The sequence below is a fragment of the Blastomyces dermatitidis genome, assembly GCF_000003525.1.
Source record: "Blastomyces dermatitidis ER-3 genomic scaffold supercont1.4, whole genome shotgun sequence".
NCBI lineage: Eukaryota > Fungi > Ascomycota > Eurotiomycetes > Onygenales > Ajellomycetaceae > Blastomyces > Blastomyces dermatitidis.
The window spans coordinates 5,895,762-5,913,738 of NW_025544777.1; the positions used below are offsets into that span (position 1 = coordinate 5,895,762).

The 17,977-nt window shown below is 48.0% G+C and overlaps 7 protein-coding genes across 7 annotated transcripts; 3 read left to right on the forward strand and 4 right to left on the reverse strand.

Moving 5' to 3' along the window:
* The first annotated feature begins 58 nt into the window (after nt 1–58).
* Nucleotides 59–6,302, forward strand: BDCG_04641 (F-box and WD domain-containing protein). Its single transcript, XM_045420289.1, has 2 exons — nt 59–568; nt 636–6,302. The coding sequence occupies exons 1-2, from the start codon at nt 205–207 to the stop codon at nt 3,659–3,661; spliced, it is 3,390 nt and encodes a 1,129-aa protein (XP_045276423.1). The 5' UTR covers nt 59–204; the 3' UTR covers nt 3,662–6,302.
* Nucleotides 4,504–6,241, reverse strand: BDCG_04642 (beta glucanosyltransferase Gel2p; the record flags this gene model as incomplete). The annotated part of the gene is made up of 5 exons (XM_045420290.1): nt 4,504–5,391; nt 5,480–5,764; nt 5,825–5,930; nt 6,013–6,140; nt 6,233–6,241. The coding sequence occupies 5 exons, from the start codon at nt 6,239–6,241 to the stop codon at nt 4,504–4,506; spliced, it is 1,416 nt and encodes a 471-aa protein (XP_045276424.1).
* A 1,287-nt stretch (nt 6,303–7,589) lies between the features above and the next one.
* Nucleotides 7,590–8,283, reverse strand: BDCG_04643 (mitochondrial import receptor subunit Tom20; the record flags this gene model as incomplete). The annotated part of the gene is made up of 3 exons (XM_045420291.1): nt 7,590–7,813; nt 7,896–8,141; nt 8,226–8,283. The coding sequence occupies 3 exons, from the start codon at nt 8,281–8,283 to the stop codon at nt 7,590–7,592; spliced, it is 528 nt and encodes a 175-aa protein (XP_045276425.1).
* Nucleotides 8,284–8,663: 380 nt separating this feature from the next.
* On the forward strand, nt 8,664–11,813 carry BDCG_04644 (exocyst complex component exo84). Its single transcript, XM_045420292.1, has 3 exons — nt 8,664–9,191; nt 9,278–10,550; nt 10,641–11,813. Exons 1-3 carry the CDS (start codon nt 8,771–8,773, stop codon nt 11,002–11,004), a joined length of 2,058 nt encoding a protein of 685 aa, XP_045276426.1. The 5' UTR covers nt 8,664–8,770; the 3' UTR covers nt 11,005–11,813.
* Nucleotides 11,143–14,199, reverse strand: BDCG_04645 (ABC transporter). Its single transcript, XM_045420293.1, has 2 exons — nt 13,246–14,199; nt 11,143–13,163 (listed from the first exon to the last, which is right to left on the reverse strand). Exons 1-2 carry the CDS (start codon nt 14,108–14,110, stop codon nt 11,626–11,628), a joined length of 2,403 nt encoding a protein of 800 aa, XP_045276427.1. The 5' UTR covers nt 14,111–14,199; the 3' UTR covers nt 11,143–11,625.
* A 48-nt stretch (nt 14,200–14,247) lies between these two features.
* Nucleotides 14,248–17,577, reverse strand: BDCG_04646 (gluconolactonase). The gene is made up of 2 exons (XM_045420294.1): nt 15,416–17,577; nt 14,248–15,297 (listed from the first exon to the last, which is right to left on the reverse strand). Exons 1-2 carry the CDS (start codon nt 15,813–15,815, stop codon nt 14,597–14,599), a joined length of 1,101 nt encoding a protein of 366 aa, XP_045276428.1. The 5' UTR covers nt 15,816–17,577; the 3' UTR covers nt 14,248–14,596.
* Nucleotides 16,222–17,717, forward strand: BDCG_04647 (uncharacterized protein). Its single transcript, XM_045420295.1, has one exon. The coding sequence runs from the start codon at nt 16,645–16,647 to the stop codon at nt 16,849–16,851; it is 207 nt and encodes a 68-aa protein (XP_045276429.1). The 5' UTR covers nt 16,222–16,644; the 3' UTR covers nt 16,852–17,717.
* Nucleotides 17,718–17,977: the final 260 nt, after the last annotated feature.

Below are 17,977 nucleotides of genomic sequence, written 5' to 3' on the forward strand. Positions count from 1 at the left end.
TCATCACCAACCCGCGGAGCCGCACACCGATCGCTCTTTTTTCCCCTTGATATTCCATCCCTTCAACTTCAAACATCAAGCCTGATTAGCAGCAGCATTTAAGCACACCATCAAGGTCTATTTCCTCGCGCGCATTGCTCTAGACTGACCCGGAATCTCTCTGGCTCAGTCCTTCACTTTCTCCTTTTCCCTTTCCAACTTTTTATGCACCCAGAGCCCTCCCAAGCTTCTCATCCAGAAACTCGCGATACACGGTTTTCCCCCTACCCGATCACTTCTACCCAACATGGACTCCAGCAGCAGCATGATGAGCACCTTCCGTGCTATTTCTCTCCGGAGAATAGTAGGGATGGAGTGCGCGAATGCTCTGTAAACGCGGCTGATGAGGTCTCACCACCTCCATCACCACTTGACCCTGTACTGAACACCACGTTCCCTGTGGATCGCATCAGTAACAATGAAAACTCTTTAACTCCTTCCCCAAAGGAAGCTAAGGATTCCGGGTTCGAAATCGCCGCTTCAAATGTCAATAGACTCTCTCACCAACCACTCGAGGACTTCCCTAATGGTACACATAATACACTGAAACAATGTGTGAAACTAACATTGCGTGATGCTAATTTATTTATATACAGAGGTTTTGACACATATCCTGTCTCACTTGCCCCCTTCGTCGCTCTCATCAATGAGCCTTGTTAGTCGCCGCTTTTATAGCCTCGTGACCACTCCTCATGCCTGGAGAATCGCATTTTCTCGCTATTTTCGGGGTCCCGCAAGCCTGAGGGAAGACACGCATACAGAAGACTACGAACTTATCCTTGCGCAGAGGCGTACCTTTTCCAGATTGACGGCACTGGCATCCTGGCGAAATGAATACATTCTGCGAACCAGACTGCTACGGGCACTGTCCCGGGGTAAGCCTGCAGAACCCGAGCCCCCTTCGCCGCGCGGCTCCACCAGACATCAATCTGCGCATACTGCAAGGGCTGTGGTCACATACAGCTCGATGTGCGTCTACCCAATTACTCATATTGACGGAACTTTTGGTTCGCCATTGGGCAACAAACCACCTCTGTTTATTCATGGCGCTGCCGAACAGGGAGTTGCTTCGATGAGCGACCCTACCTCTGGCAAAACTGGCACCGGCACTTGGGGTCTCTCCTTCCCACAGATGTTTAAACATTTTTCCGATATTTTCCCCGGTGAGGCTGAATGGGGTCTAGGTCCGGGCAATATGGTGGGTATGCCCAATGTTATGGATGTGAGCCAGCCCTACGGCATGGTTTATGGAGAAGCTTGTCCTCAAGGGAGAACCTATTATTTGTCCTCGAGTGAAAAGCATGGTCGTTTTTTGCCTGGGGCGGACACCACCTCTCGGCCTCATCTTGGTATCCCTAGCATAAGCAGCATCGGAACTGCAATCTGTTCTGTCTGGATAGCCAAATCTCCTCAGATACTCAAGATGACGAATGGTCTATGTGGTATTCTCTGCGGCTCATCCTTGGGCATACTTACTGCATATGCATTGGGACCTAACCCTTCATACGACCAACGCTTTGAACGTGGCCAGGTAACCGCAAAATGGGCCCTGTGTCCAGGGATTCCTATAATTGCGATTAGGGTCGACGAAAATTACTCTGCTAAACGTCGCTCGCACCAACGCGTTTGGGCTGTCGTTTTGAACTCAGTAGGTGAAGTGTTCTACCTGACAGATATTCCTCATCAAGTGGAGTTGACACCCAAACCAAGCGTTGAGGAGCTCGACAGGGTTGCTTGGGAGACTGGAAGAACCGTGCGCTGGGAACTTATAGAAGCCACTCGGCGGGTTGCTCGACCTGACCCTTTTAATAGACTTTTGGTGGATGGGAGCTACAGTCCAAGGTCCTCGTCAAACTCTATGGGCCTTACCAAAGACCAGATTTCTGCGGAAACCGTAGAGATAGAGAAATTTCTTGCTTTTAAACCAAAACATTTTAGAAATGTCTGTGATGGTTGGGACATGAGACGAAAGTTGGAGGTTGATTTCGCTGGGGACAATTATCATAACGCCGGAGAGTCCGTTATCGTCTTTAACTGCGGCTTCGGCGAGCACCAGACTAGCTCGATCCGAAGATTCATGCGGCAGAAGGTGCATGTTCCTATTCCTCAGTCTTCTGACGAGGCCTACCCTTCAATATTAGCGACTGCAAGCCGGTCGATTTTCAGGGGCACCCTTGGCTCCGGCTCAGCATCGTCGACCACTCCGCCCTCCCTAAGTTCCGAGCGGCAAGCAGAAACGGACTCTTCCCTTGCGATTGAATGGCGAGTATCTGATTTTGTTTTCGAAGAACAAAAGCCGCCTCGAATCACTGCCAGCGCTTTAGACGCGTCGACGTTTGCACAGTTGACTACATGGGAAGACCCATTAATTGGAATGAGTGGAGGATCCACCACATCCTCTCAATTGTCTTCTCCCTTATCTTCGATGAGCCAAAATCTATCGTCCCCCGCGGATATTCCGGGAAAACGGGCTGCTTACATGGCCGTTGGTACCGCCGCAGGCTCAGTTTATGTTTGGGATATAAGAGCAGCCGCTTCTCAGACGCCGGATATCACAAATAAGGTCTCGCCGCTTCGAATTATTCACACAGATTCCCCACAGGTGTCCTGTGTCGCCTTGACTTCTCTCTACCTCGTTCATGGTGGAAGTGATGGACTAGTTCAGGCATGGGACCCACTCGCATCGTCCACGCAGCCTATTCGAACGCTACACTCTCGCTGCTCAACGAGAGCTCGCCGTCGTCTGCTGCAAGCAGAGACTTCCGCCGCAGGGGTAGGGCACAACTATATTGCAGCTGGTGCTATTTGCCTAGACCCTGATCCAACAGTACTAAGAGGCATTGTATCCCTTGGTAGTCATCTTCGGTACTGGTCGTATAGTTCATCCGCAGCCGACCAATACAAAAACAACAAGCGTCGACTACGTCGTTCTCACCGAGTATGTAATAGCTCTCCAGGTACCCAGCGATTCAGTAACAGTGGCCGAGGTGCACTGCAGGACTATATTGAGAACGAAAGATACGAACTAGAGCGACAAAAGAAAGCTGATCAAAAGGAAAGAGAACTTCTAAGCGGTCGGTTCGGAATAGATCTTCTTGGGCCTGATGCTAGCGAAGAGGAACTATTTGCCTACGCGCAGATGCTAAGCGAGGAATCGTATACAAGTGACGAACGCAAAAGACGGGGTAGTGAAAGTAGTGCTGGAGGTAGTTCTTCGAGCGAAACTATATCCCCCAACGATATTTCTATTACACACGAGTTAGCATCTACAACCTGCTCGTCCTCGACTCTCGACACTGTTACCGAGGAGTTAGATCCAGATATCGCGGAAGCCATCCGCCTTAGCCTTCTAGACGGGTCTTCATCTTCATCGGCAACAGACCGTCCGTTCAAGTTGGAAGACGTATCCAGAGGGAGTTTGTCGAATGGTGTAGAACGCAATATGAAGCAAGAAATCGATGACCTGGAATATGCGTTACAAATTAGTCTGGTGGAGGAAGTGAGCCGGAGAGCAGAGGATGTTAAACCTCCTACAGGGGGTATGGAGGATGGGGATGAGTATCCGGCGCTTGGTGGAGCGTCTTTACTTAGCATTCGGAAGGGGAAGGGAAAAGCAGCTTAGTAGAGTGCGGTCGTGGTTAGATTTGTGTTTCTTGTTTAAGTTTTGTCCATTCGAGTTGTGTGCTGTGTTTGTTGTTTTGTGATATTGTATCCCAGCTGATTCCTTGACTTTTATGTTTTTCTCTTTCATTCGATACCAAAGAAAACGCTACGCTTGTTTTCTGATTCAATAATCTTAGAAACCTCACTTTCTTGTAGCTGAATTACACTTTTCACTTCCTCTCTATTGGCTCAAATCTCGTCTGTATCTTCCAACCTCCTAAGCTGCAGGACAGGCGTTATTGATCTCTGCTCTATGTATTGCAAGTTCAGGGGGTAAGTGCGAGGCAGTGGCAACATCAAACAAACAGTGAAACATTAATCTGTGAGAACATCCTTGCGTTCATTTGATCTGTATTTATGTTTCGCCACGAGGGGTTTACAGGGGAACGTCAGCCCATATTCCACAGACGAGAGCAAACGACGGGGGCGCTAACTGCGATGCGGGCTATATCTCACGAGGAGGAGGTGGCGGTGATAAGAGATTAAAATTGATATCTCATACTGACACAGGCGCCCAAAGAAAACATTTCAGGGTACGTTGTGCAATAGGAGGGGTTAAACATGACGTGATTGGTTTTTTGGGGGCGGTTTGTTCTACCTTGAAACAATCCATTTCGCCAATCACAACCACCGTACCGGGGGTTCAACAAGATAATACAAGGAAAGAAATAAATTGCGGGTATACGCGATGAGAAGAGTAAAGTTTTTCAAAGAAAGATGCGCTGAATTAACTAATATAGCAGCTGGAAATCGCGTGGGAAATAGTAAGAGAGAACTTTAACAGATACATTCTGAGTTTCTCTACACCATCAGCAGAGTCAACCCAGCCAGAACAGCGGCGAGGGAGAGAGCATTAGAGCTGGACACGGTGTTGGCAGCAGCCTTCTTGTTATTTGTCGAGGCACCGGGCACACCAGAGGTATTCTCACCGGGAAGGTTGGACTGAAAATCTTCGAGCTTCTTAATCTCTAGACCGTCCAGCACACGGCCTTCCTTGTCATAGACCTCATATTTCGGCTTGGTGTCTGTGACCTCGACAAGCTTGCCCTTAGTCGGATTGCGGATGCCGTTCTTAATCATCTCAGGGACGCTCTCAGGTGCCTCTGGGATTTTGAAGTCGTCCTCGAAGTATTTGGTGTCCTTGATGAGACCGGAGGAGCACTTGGGGGGCTTGGCGCTAGTGGCGGCCGGGTCGAGGGATTCGAGGAGAGGGATGTCGATTTGGCTGTATTGTTCCATCAGGTTGCCGTAGTCGACGCGGAGGGTAGCGGTCTTGTTGTCGTTCAACTCAACGAGGCCGTAGTTGTTCTTCTCCTGGGAGTATTCATAAACTAGACCACCGCCCAAAGCCTTGGTCATTTCCGGTCCGTAGAGAGCGCCGACCTCGGTGAAAATGCGGGGACGGACTTCGTTGCAGCCATACTCGGAGAAGAAAACGGGGAGGGAAGTCTCAGAGAACCTTTCGACGAGCTTGTCATAGCCACTGCTGGTGTACGTAGCGTTGCCGCACCAGGAATAGGAGTTGAGGCCGAAGAAGTCGGAGCGGGATTCAGGTGAGTCTTCGATCTCACAGGCCATGTAAGCCCAGGTGTCCTCTAAAATCTCGCGAATATCGGCGGCAGAGTAGCCAACGGGGATTTGACGAGGAGAATGGTTGGCAATGTACTGTTTCATATCACGTTGGACGGCCTGGAAAATCGCGCGAGTGTGAGAAAACAACGGCACAGATAAACTTTCGCATGCAACTGTGGTAACGGCGGGAGCTATACAAACTTACCCGAATGTAGGCAGGAACCTCCTTCACGGCTTCTTCGTTGATGACTTCATTCCCGCCGAAGAAAGCTAGAGTGTTTGGATAGTCCTTGAAAGCCTCGATGATACCAAAGACACGTTCCATGTATCCCTTGTGGTAGGTGGATCTGGGATCGGCGCGGTTCAAGCTCTGGTGGGCAATGGGCGAGTTGACATCGAGGATCAAGTAGATACCGGCAGCATTGAAGATGGAGACGCAAAGATCATGGTTGGATTTGGGGTTGAGGTTGTAGATACGAATAGTGTTGGCCTGTGCTGCGTTAGTGAAGCTATATGCATGAAGAGAAATGCGACTCCAATATTAACATACACCCAACCGTTGGAGGAGAGCAGCATCACGCAAGCAGATATCGGCATCAGTGAGGGGATCTTCTCCGCTCTCCTCGTCGTAACCAGCGGACCCGCCTGGCTGGTAACTGTGGGAGTGTCGTCAGCGGCTGTCCACGAAGAGGTAGATAGTGGTAACTTGACGGGGTATATAGATTGCAAGCGACGTACTCGACCCCGATGATCTGGAAGCGCTTGTTCGATTTGGAGTTGACAAACTGCGAACCCTCGACTTCGATGGGCGTGACAGCAACGACAGTGGAGGCCAGCAGGGCAAAGAGCGCCGTAAAGACGCGGATCTACAAGGATGAAAACTTGGTTAGCCGATGATAGGGAGAAAAGCGGGTTTTTTATTTTCTATGACAATCACTCAATCAAATCAATCACATACGAGAGTCATGCTGGGAGCAGGGGAAAATCGACAATTGTTGCTGTCGTGGGCAATGTAGAGGGGTATTTGGTAAGGGAATTAAACCAATCAAAAAAAAAAAAAAAGAAAAAAAGAAAAAAAAGGGGGGATAGAGAGCGAGTGAGGTTGAAAAGAAGAAGAAGAAGAGAAAGAGACGAAACGGGAAAAAATGAGGTTGAAAGAAAGTTGTGCTCCGATATAAAATAGTTACAACCCAAGCAAACAAAGCAACCCCTTCCCCTTCCCCTTCCTGTCCCTCCCTTTTAATATTATATATTATACAGAAGACGGAGTACAAGTGGTAAGACACCTGTTTGAGCGATCAAATCAGACGCAGCCACTAATGGCCATCAATTGGCCCATCAATCATCTGCCCGGCTTGGACCTTGGCTTATTTCGACGCTATCACAATAGGACATGTTTCAGGTTGAGAGTGAGATGCCGCTCTTCTCTTATTATTATTATTTAAGTTCTTCGCCCTCCATCCTGAGTATTTACAATTCATCATATCCGGATTACACCTATGGTGGGTTGTTGTTGGACTTGTTTTTAAGCTAATTCCTACCGTTCAATAGGAGTAGAAGAAAACTGTCGACTGTTCCGTGATCGAAACTTGCCGGTCGGTTCCATTCCATCACCTAGCAAACTGATTAGCGAATGTTTCACGCTACTAAAGCCTGTACAATGATGCTTTTTTATTAGGGCATCCAGTATAAAAGAAAACAGACTTGCCCTCCTCATATCCATGCGTCTAAAAATAAATGGATACTATCATAATAAAAGTACATGTACATGCATCCAAACAACCTTTCCATAGTTCGAGAGCGATGGAACTAGAAGAGAACGAAGCAAGACGAAAAAAATGATAAATGAGGGAAAAAAAAAGAAAAGAAAAGAAAACGTGACCATGGCGATCCAGCAAGAGATAGGATAGTAGTGGTGGTACCCCGCCCGATAAATTAAACGGAGAACACCTCAGCTCGCGCTCCAATAACCGCTGCCAGATGCAAAAGTACCATGTTGACTGAGCAAGTTGATGTGGGGAGGAAGTGTACGGTGAATAGAGCAATTCAAGGGGAAATAAATATACAATATATAGGGGGGAGAGAGAGGAATCATGGGGGAGTGACAAAAGAAACAACACCAAGGAAAAAAGGTCATGAGTTCCAATTAAAAGCCCATCATCAATGCGGAAAATGCGGACCAAAGGACAAAACACGGTGAGGACGGAGACAACCGTTTTGGTTCGGCACATATAATTGTTTATCCAAGGTTATCAATTATTCCATTTGTTGATTTTTGTCGATTATCGATTTGTTTGTTGAAATTTGTCGACTTTTTATTCTACCCCGTGCTGGTCCGCTCCTCCGCTGCTGCTCCCGGCTGTGCTTCCACCTGTAAACGAGCCCAGTTGAAGTGTGGTATCCTGGCCCACCATCTCAGCCAGGATCTCCAGCACGTCCTTGGGAACCGTGGTGTCATAGATGGCGATCAGGTCCTTCGGTTGTGGGTAGACTTTGAGAGCCTTGTAGAATGCAAGGGCTGCTTCAAAGTTACTTGATCCTAAATTGTAACAAGATACCGTTAGTGAGAAACAATAGCAACAGGCTTAAAAGGCTAGTTAGAGCACGTAGAAAAGGCATACCATCCGCAGCTAATTGCTCGCCCCTTGAAATCTGGCCCATGAAGAATCTCTCCTTGTCATCAGGGTCGGTAGGGAAGCCCTCCGCCTTCGCTTCCGCGACGGCTTGTTTAATCTCGGCTATTTGACGCGCGCCTTGAGCCGCTGATTCTTCGCGGACTGCCCTGGCTAGTCGTCGGTTGTCTCTTTTCAGATTCCTTCGGAATTCAGCGTCGGAATGCCGCTTGTAGTCGAAGTAGATAGCATATGCTGTAGCAGGGAAATATGAGTGGCTTGCTTATACTAAGGAAAATCATTTGAACGGAACAAGACTGAGATGCATAGTTCACGTACCCAGAAGACCGGTCACAATGGTGCCTGCAGAGGCAGCAACTATAGTCGTCGTCTTCATATTCGAATTCGAAATGGTATGTGTTCTCCTTTAAATATACCCAGTCTGCGTAGACTGGATGGCCGAGATGGAAAGGGCTGCGTGGGACAAGGAAGAAGTTGGAATGGCACTGGTCGCAACCTCTAATTGTTCGCAAGAATTGACAGTCTAGTAGCTGGATAAGTTAAATAGCAGTACAAAGAGAGTTGTTCGTTCTCAGGTGTTCCAATCTGGGTCCCGGAGCGGTGGTTTGCTGTTTCTTGATCTTTTTCTTGTAAATAGTATCCGCGTTGAATCTTGGATCGGGCAAATTTTTTGGGAGCTTGAGCCGTGCATGACTAAGCCAAGCTTGGTCCACCGCTTATTAAGGAGTCAAATGCAAGGACTTCGTCAGAAGGACTCGACAGCCAAAACCTGCGCCATACAGAACTGCGACACCTGCGTATAGCAGGCATTGACATATAGCCTGTCTGATTGCAGCCGTTGTCGCCATTCCTGACACGAAAATATGGACGGAAGGGGTTTGACTCTCCGGAGCAAGGGATCCAGAAGGCCTCAGATTAGCGCTCCCCAGCCCATCTCCGACCCTCGCTCGACCGCAAGTAGCAGCAATAGGCCTCCTCCCGCTGCGATCGCTGCTGTTTCTATTCCCTCTACTGCGTCTGGTAAATCTGGCGTTGCAGATTCCTCCCCTCCTCGAAAAACACAACCAAGCGGTGCCACCTCGGACCTCGTCAAGCGGCGATATTCCTCTCGATACAACCAGCAACTCAATTTCGATATCCCGAATGTTCCCAGTCTGCCATCTGGTGTCGATGCGTTCAGATCGCAGAAAGCATCCGCAGCTGGCATTGGGCCGGAAGCCTCTGGCCAACCCCTCCGCGTTGAGCTTAGTGCGTTGAAAAACCCTAGTCTGCCAGTAGAAAAATGTACGTCTCCCTGGAAAGTGCCTACACATATCTCTCTATATATATTTGTTGTTCATCATTTCAAACTCTAAAACCTCTTGAATCAGATGTCACGACTCTGTTGGCAAATGCTTCTGAAGAAGACATTCGCGCGTATCAGGCTCAGCTACGGAAACTCAAGAACAGAACTTCCACAGATCTACAACAAAATGTCTACAGGAACCGCACCCAGTTCATCAAGATCAGCAAGGAAGCTGAAAAACTTAAGGCAGAGATGATCACGCTTCGTGGTCTCATGTCGGAACTCACTACGGCCCTAGGCCAGGCGAGCGCAACAAATGGCTCCAGTGCCATGGCCACAGGCTTCGATGAGCCTTCGACCGTCAAACGGCATCCAAATCGTAGCTCCGTTGCTAATCTCGAAAGCATGTGGAATGTTCAGCTCCAAACACTGTGGAAGACCGTCGAGCGATCTCAGAAATTCTTACCCGCTATCCCCGGTCGCCATATCGTACTTGAAAGCGGCCAATGGGTTGAGCTTGATTCTGCAACGTGGAAACCTAAACGGCCCGTTCATATTTTCCTCCTCAACGACCATCTCCTCGTGGCTGCGAAGAAACGGAAAAGAGTAGATCCGAATAGTCAGAATATGAAGGGCCCTGCCCCCACAAAATTAGTTGCAGAGGAGTGCTGGCCGTTGCAGGATATCGATATGATAGACCTCGCTACTAATCTAGACGCAAATGGAATGAACCAACATGTCGAGGAGCGAGGAGTTCCAAATGCTATTAATATCCGATATAGCCAGAAGTCGTTCACCTATCGAAGCGACAAACGGGAGGGCAATGCCAAAGTTGATCTCTTAATGACATTTCGCAAAACGCTCGAGGATTTACGGAAGCTCATGCGGACAGAAACTGAATCCAGTTCTAAGACTCCCGACCCTTCAACCAACCGCTTATCATTATCAAGACGCTCTCAAATTTTCGATAGTAGGACCGCGTCCCGCGATAAACTCGATGTACTCATCGATGTCGACGGGAAGCAGCAAAATATGAGATGGGTAGAAGGTCAATTGGACGAGCTTGATATTGATGCCGCCCTGCAACGCTTCGACAATGCAGTGTCGCGGGTTGAACAGCTGCGAAAACTCGCAAAGAGTATCAAGGGGAACGTAACAGCCCAGGATATCATCCTGTCAAAGATCGATGAACGTGCCACAAAACTGGCGGAGACCATCCTCCGTACCTTGGTGGACACTCATTCATTCCTTGCAGCGACCAAGACAAACATTTCCTGGCTTTCCCGCCTAGGCTTCGACGATAGAGCACGCGAAGCCTTCTTACACACCAGGACGGAAGTAATCACAAAGCGCGCACGGTATTTTGCCCACACCTCCTCTACTCTCCTATCCTCTCCCTCAAACAAAAACCCCCCAAAAAGGCCCTTGGAACTAATTTATATAACCAGTCAATGCGTTTTCGAAGGCGACCTACGACTGTACATCTTCCAAGTATCCTACGTCTATTTCACACTGATAAAAAACACCATTGCCATCTACCAGCAGTGCTTCCCGGCGCCCATGACTAGCGCATGCATAAAATGGGCCAAAGAGCACTTAGACGGCTTCAACGCAATTCTTGTCCGACAATTGAGCAGTGTGGAGCCTGAGAACTCAGTATGGCAAGGATGTATGGAGACAGTACATGAGCACGCCGCGTTGCTACTGGAGGTTGGGGTTGATTTTAAGGATTTAGTTGGGAAGGGGTTACCCACCAGCACAGCCGTGAACACTGCCCCGAGCACAGTAGGCGAGAGGCCATCGACTCCTTGACCAGTTGGTGTTGGTTGAGTCAGCCAGTGTTGAAGATGGATATCAACTGGGGTTCTACCAGCCTTATTTGAAAACAATTCCCCTCTTTTCTCATGGTAGGATGGGACTATTTTCCTTGATGATTTTAGTTTTTACGACCCACTTGCTACGCTTTTTAGCTCCAAATTCTTTTTGATATTTTCTTGTTTTTAGGTATAGCAACACAAGATGAGGAGGAAAGCTGGCATTTCTTCAACGGACGCAGAGTCCATTTTGAATTAAGGATTTATCCTATATTACATCTGCACCATACCCCTATTTCATTCCGTATTCCTTTGATATCCGCTATATATTGTCCTGTTGTCTATTGTGTCTAGCTTGTTAGTCTCCACAGGGTAGACCTATCAAAAGGATTCCAGTAGTTGCCGCCAAAGTTATGTTCTAAATGTGATCTATGGATTATCTATATTTAATCTAAGTTCTGTAGCAATCAAACTACACCTACTATATGTAATGTACATGTACATGTACAAAATATATCCTATCCATCGCTAACCCACTCATAGCGGATATAAAACATCTATAAAATTGAAATCATAGAAATGAATCAAAAAGGTCAACAGAAACCAACGTTAAACCACATCACGCACAACACCTCACTTCTCTTTCATCTCCCTCAACGAACCCGCCCTTTCCCTCAGCCGTAAGGTTCCAAATCATCTCCCACGCATCCACCGCCACGGATTCTTGAGCAGCCAACTGACCAATCTGAAAATCCATCACCAACCCCGGCTCGTCCGTCGTCCTAGCGGGAGTCGGCAGGCGCATCCACTGACCCACGATATCGGGCACCTCCTCTTTGACATGACTGATGACGATCAGGGCTTGGTGGTCAGCGATGCCGGTGTGGCATATTTTCGGGCCCGACGAGGACGGTGGCGGGGGCAAATGCCACACTTTCGTGTAGTTAGGTGTTCTCCTGGTGCCGCTGCTGGGCATGTGCTGCTGCTCGCCGACTTCCAGAAAGTGGAGACATTTGTCACGTAGGGAGGACTGCATGCTGGAGAAGGCTTCGTCGAGGATTATCAGGTCTGGTTTGTGGATGAGGGCACGTAGGAAGAGAGTGAGGCGCTGTTGAGCGGGGGTGAGGGAAGAGAAGGGGAGGGAATCAGCCCAGGAGGTGGTTGTTTGTATTTGATCGCTCCTGGGGGCGAAGTCGGGGTTAAGATCTGCTTCGAAAAATCGCAAGGCCGAGTCTACATCCATGGCGCGTTCCGGGGTAAGATTTGGCTTCGAGAGGAAAGTCTCCGCCCAGGCTGATACGATAGAAGAGCGGATGGAAAGGTGTCGAGGGAAGAAGGCGTGGATTTCCGGCGACGAATGGCCTATGCGAGACTGTAAATTAAAAATTGATATCCCTGGCTTTCCGGGTTCGGGTAAACGAGAGCGGCCAAATAGTTTGATAGGTTGCGAGTATGTTTGCGGGTGGTCCGAGGTGATGAGGGATATGAGGGTCGTTTTCCCCGAGCCGTTCGAGCCAAACACACCCCACCGCTGCCCGCGATGAACCTTCCAGGATAGCCCTTCCTTTGTCGTGCGACCGTCGGCTGCTTGAGTCCAGCCGCCCAATACCACTTTATCGCCATATTTGACATGAACACCATCCATCTCCACGATTGGCTCCCCTAACGGTGTTATTTTTTTGTCCACTCTTTCAGCCTGTTTATGCAGCAATCCCATTTCATGTAGAATGTTGGCAAAGTCATCAAATTGGCCACTTTCACGTAGCTGCTCTAACCTATCATATTCCCTTCGCCGCGAAAGCGACAGGAGGCGGTAACTTTGTTCCTCATCGGTGTTGCGGGGTATCAATTCAAGCCGCCCTGGACACGCCAGGCTACTTCTAGAAATTCCAGAATTATCATCGCCGCTTCCTTTCACGAGAGTAGATTTACCTCCTCGAGAGGCCACAGCCTGCCACAATTCGAGAGTGCGGAATACCTCATCACGAGGGCCTTGAAGGGCAATGGTATTATCCGGCCCCAAGAGGACTATCTGAGAAACCCATTCCGGAATTGGATCCTGTGGCCTTAAAGCTAGAACAATACAGGGAGTTCCACTTAAGGTAGTCTGACGGAGCAGGTGGGATAAAATCGGGACAGTTGATCGATCCAGGCCCACTGTAAATGATGAGCATTGGCTTAAAGTTTCCGATAGGATTTCCCAAGTAGCAGTCTGGGGAAATAATTGTAAAGAACTCACTGAAAGGCTCATCCAGAAGAAGAACTTCTGGCTTCATAAGAAGGGCTCTTGCAATCCTAGCCCGCCTTGTTTGCCCATTACTTAAGTTGGCCACTGGCATATCAAGAAGATCCTGCAACTGGAAATCTCGTATGATCTTATTTAGATGCTCATCACTTTCCGAAGGGTTAATGCTTCCATCGCCTAGTAGTTCCTGCACTAGTGGGTTCAGGGACATCTGATCCTTCAGATACTGTAGAAGCGTGAAATCCGTCTCCTCCCTTCTACTTTCATATCTCGCGCTCATGTATGTACCACGAATACCCCCAGCACTTTGTTTTTGGTCACCTTTGAACCCAACATACTGGATCGCATGAGCCGCGTCATGCGAAGAAGAACTTGAACCTTTCGCCCGCGCTGCTCCAAGCGCTAACAGGTACGGGAATGAGCGTGCAGTTGGTGGGATGCAGATATACCGACCGCGAAGAATGTCAAGGAAGGTCGACTTGGCTGATGAGCCTATGACGGCACAATGGTCCAAGGAAGGATGCTCTCCGGCTTTCGCTGGAATGTGTGACTTAAGAGAAAAGGTCAGGTTAGGGTATAAGGGAGGATTGTCCTTCTTAGGGGAAACCTGAGTGGGATATTCGCGGTAGAAGGTCGCGTTACTAATGCTAACGATTGGCGGACATGCTACGGAAGAAGATGACCAGTCTCCTTCTCGCCTTAACATCCCATTCTGCAATCCTATCGAGGCTTTGTCCGGCCCTGTATTTTTCGGCGGACATTTGGCTAAAGAGAACAGTCGGGTTAGGTTGTATGAAACGGGAGTAATAGCACCACCACCACGACCAGACCGGATGGAGGCTGCTATGAACTTCAACATGCCGCTACCAGGCCTTGGATATCGCCCATCCACCAAACCCAGGCCAATTATAGGTATCTACATTTCCATCCTCTAACATTTGAGGTTGACATTGTGACGTCGGAAATCATTCACGTGACTCAGGATAGAAGGTTATACGACTGCCAAGACAAATCTACAAAGTCTCCAGATGGTGTCCCAGTTGTTACGATACTAATTAAAATGATTTTTATTTCGATAATGAATATTCTAAAATGCTCCGATCCCTTTTTAATTCATTTATTTCCCCAGCCACTCTTGATCAGGGCAGCAGCACCAAAGAATAAGCACATAAACAATGCGAACAAGGGAAGAGAAAAGAAAAAAGGCAAAGGACCATTGAGTCTAAAAGGAAAACGTCATTCATGCGAAAACAATCGTAATGCTCAAACAAAAAGAAAGGAGAGAAATCAAAGGTGTTGGTGACAGTGGTGAGAGAGAGTGAGATGCTCCATTATTGTCGGCCAGTCAGGCGTTAAGCGAAGCGAATGCTCTACCAGGTTTATCAACACCAATAGAGGCAGCACAGCCAGCCTTCTGGTCATTCTCACATCTGCCAACAGCGAACAGAGTCTTGCCGTCCTCCCCACCGAGCTCCAGATTGCTGGGTCCCTTGACACCGGGGGTGGTGATGTATTGTAGAAGCTTGCCGCTGGGGTCAAGCTTGGCGATTTTGCCCACGGCGTTGAGCGAAACGTAAAGGTTGCCATCAACATCTGTGCGCATGCCATCGAGATCTGTACCTTTCTCTGCATGACTGAAGTCGTGGAAGACGACTGGGTCCTGTTCGAGTATTGCACCTGTCTTCTTGTCCAAGGCGAACTTGAAGACTTTGAGGTTAACGACTTCACCCTTGACGTTTGCGGCGGAAGTGAGATAGAGGAATTTGCCCTTGGGGTCCACTTCGATGCCGTTTGTGCGATGGATGTCCGCCTTCTTGAGGATTGCAGGGCTAAACTGAGTTGCTTTCTTGCCATCACACATCCAGAGATCACCATGCTCGCCGGCAATGGAATCCGTCTCGTACTTTTGGCCGGAGAGGTAAATCAAGCAGTCTCTTTTGGTGGAAACGGCAATGTCATTGGGTTGGAGCATCCCAGCGTTTTCACAAAAGACGGAGACCTTCTTGGTTGCGACGTCCACGGACATAACGCGTTTGTTCTGGGCATCTAAAATGACAATGGTGCCTTAGCATTACTGGAATGGAAACTACATGTGACAGGAATTTGTAGATATATCGAGAATGAATGGCGAGGGAAGATATAGCTAATCAAAGGAGATACCAACCTGCTAGAAGTACTTTTTTCCCTTTCTTAACAAATCGCGAGCCGGCAAGGAAGGTATCCTTTGCCCCTTTGGCAATAACTATAGGATCTTGACCGGCAACGTCGCTCACTCCATCATCTGCCTGGTGAAAGAAGCCGAAGGAAGTAGGTGTCGTCGTTGCGCCCTTTCCGCTGAAGTCCACCGCAAATACATCGCCAGCCTTATTGACGGAGGCACCTTCAATTGAACCGCCAAAGGCACCCCCGAGATCAAGCTGCTTAGCTGCAGTGGTTTGAACGTTTGTCGTATCACCTCTGGGCACAAGCCTGGAGGGATCTAAAGGAGTTGAGAAAGCTGCGGTGATCAAGGAAGCTGCGATTGCAAGCTTTAAAAATGGATTCGGGGTGCTGTGCTTGGTCATGGTGGGCAGAGACAGTGTATGCACGTCTAGATTACTTTTAAGAAGTGATCGTTCGAACAGGATATGGAGGGAGAAAAAAACTCAAAAATTTTTAGTGTTGAAAATGAAGAGAAATGAAGAAGTGCTCCAGGCGCTCTTGATATATGAACTGCTTAAATGTGAATGACGAAAAAGAAATTGAATAGAGGAAGAAAGTGGATGCAGGAGGAAGCAGAAAGAAGCAGTCAATGTAACGGAAGAGGAAGAAATGATTAAACAGAAAAAGTGACTGGGAAGAAATAAGGAGGTCCGGTCCAGCTATATTTATCCCATCCGCAGCCCCCACGATCTGCAGTTTAACTTAGCCGGCTAAGCCATAAAGGACATGACGGGGATGATCCTTCTTGTTGCTTAGTAGCCCAACGAACCGGCGAATCGCGAGTTATGGAGCGTGGAGTGCAGGGACTTTGCTTGCTCCGTAGCACTGGAGAGTTTCAAGTGACATTTTTTGTCCTTGGGAACAAAACACCCCCCGTCCCCGTCCCCCGAAAGCGGGTCTTTCATAGAAGTGCCACAGCCGCAGACGGCTGGTAAATTGTAATAAGCTGCCGGTCTGCCCCAGACGAGCAACCTCGACAGGGAACAACTGGTTGGTTCCGGTTGAAATTGTGAAACGTGGACGCACCAGAATTTCGCCCGAAATGCGCCAGGCCACCTCGAACACACAAAGTCGTGAGCCCTCTGTCACTCACACTGTAGAGGTTCAGCGAATAATGAAGGACTTGTTCCTGGAAAACAGTCATCCAAGCGCGAAAGTTTCAACTTCGACCCCCGGCCGTTCAGCGACGCAATGCGATTAGTTAGGCGGGGCAGGGATTTCACCTGCGCCCCAGCCCGGGGCGAAACCTTCAAACTGAATGGCGGCAAAATCCTTCCGCATCAGACACACCGCAGCCAGCCGGGTTCCTGGTTGCCTGAGATGGGGCATCAAACGGACAGCTCGTTACGGTTGCACGGTGAACAAACCATCAACAGCACCCAATGGGCGGAGCCATGAGAGCTACTAGTAAAATGGCATTCAAAAGGATGAGCTGGTCTGTGAGAGCAAACAAAGAGATTATTATTCATTGATGGTGTAGAAGAACAACGGTAGTTTCATACCGAGGGATTTGGAGGGAGAGCTTTTTGCCGCTGCTTTTTCCCATCTATTAGTTACTTGGCAAATTGGTGAGAGTCCTCATTATCAATCACAAAGATATTCCCTGTCTGAAGAGTCCGCCTTTCGGCACAAGAGAGCGAAGAAAGAAAGAAGAAAAGAAGAAAGAAATGGGTCTCAGACTGGGGAAGAAACAAGATGGATCCACACTTCTTCATGACAGGGTTAGTATAGTTTATAGTATGGGGAGATATGCAGCTTTTTTTCTGCAGCGGTTACTACCCCCACAACAGTAGCAGCAAGTGATCTTGTTTACACCCTTGAGCGGGAATGAGACACAATGATGCACTGTTAAAAGAATACAGCAATTCAACAGCCATGGTAACATCAGTATCAGGGAAGCCCGGAAGGTCAGTAAGTGAGTATTCTTTCAAAATACCACCCCGCCAGAACTATCTCCACATAGAATGGATATATATCAAAGTGCGCAGGTTATGTGTCATTATTGGCACTGCTTGAGACCCTGAGAAGAAGACAAGAAAACAAAACAACAGTGACAATGAACTTTGAACAAGGAAATTATTTCATTGTCAAACCTCAGTGGCCTGAAGTGCATATGTGTATGTGTTGATGTATGTACAGTAGTGTTCAAGAAGTCAGCATATTAAAGACTCAGCACTGAGAATTTCTATTCTACTCATCTACTCTTAAAATGAAATAAAATCTCAATCAAGTATTTATTATATCTTTATAGACATGATTTAAATAGCTAGAATCAATAGAAAATATTTAATTGATTTATTTTTAATCTTAATCACAGTCTGTAATTTCTATGAAATTAATTGTATTAAAGTCTGTATTTTTTTTCTGTCGGATTTCCTCTCTACGGGCCGACTGCTTCTGCATAAGTGAGGTGTTCACTAATCACTCAGCAAATGCTCATCACACATAAAAGGCTACACAATAGCTAGATCTCAATAATATAATCAACTACTTTGTAAGAGGCCTACGCCGAATAGATCGGTAT

Coding starts and splice junctions, on each gene's coding strand:
- BDCG_04641 (XM_045420289.1), top strand. CDS start 205: ATGCACCCAGAGCCCTCCCAAGCTTCTCATCCAGAAACTCGCGATACA. Junction 569..635: donor ACTCGAGGACTTCCCTAATG/GTACACATAATA, acceptor ATTTATATACAG/AGGTTTTGACACATATCCTG.
- BDCG_04644 (XM_045420292.1), top strand. CDS start 8,771: ATGGACGGAAGGGGTTTGACTCTCCGGAGCAAGGGATCCAGAAGGCCT. Junction 9,192..9,277: donor TAGTCTGCCAGTAGAAAAAT/GTACGTCTCCCT, acceptor CTCTTGAATCAG/ATGTCACGACTCTGTTGGCA. Junction 10,551..10,640: donor GTAATCACAAAGCGCGCACG/GTATTTTGCCCA, acceptor TTATATAACCAG/TCAATGCGTTTTCGAAGGCG.
- BDCG_04645 (XM_045420293.1), bottom strand. CDS start 14,110: ATGTTGAAGTTCATAGCAGCCTCCATCCGGTCTGGTCGTGGTGGTGGT. Junction 13,164..13,245: donor TCTTCTGGATGAGCCTTTCA/GTGAGTTCTTTA, acceptor CATCATTTACAG/TGGGCCTGGATCGATCAACT.
- BDCG_04646 (XM_045420294.1), bottom strand. CDS start 15,815: ATGACCAAGCACAGCACCCCGAATCCATTTTTAAAGCTTGCAATCGCA. Junction 15,298..15,415: donor GAAAAAAGTACTTCTAGCAG/GTTGGTATCTCC, acceptor TTGTCATTTTAG/ATGCCCAGAACAAACGCGTT.
- BDCG_04647 (XM_045420295.1), top strand. CDS start 16,645: ATGCGATTAGTTAGGCGGGGCAGGGATTTCACCTGCGCCCCAGCCCGG.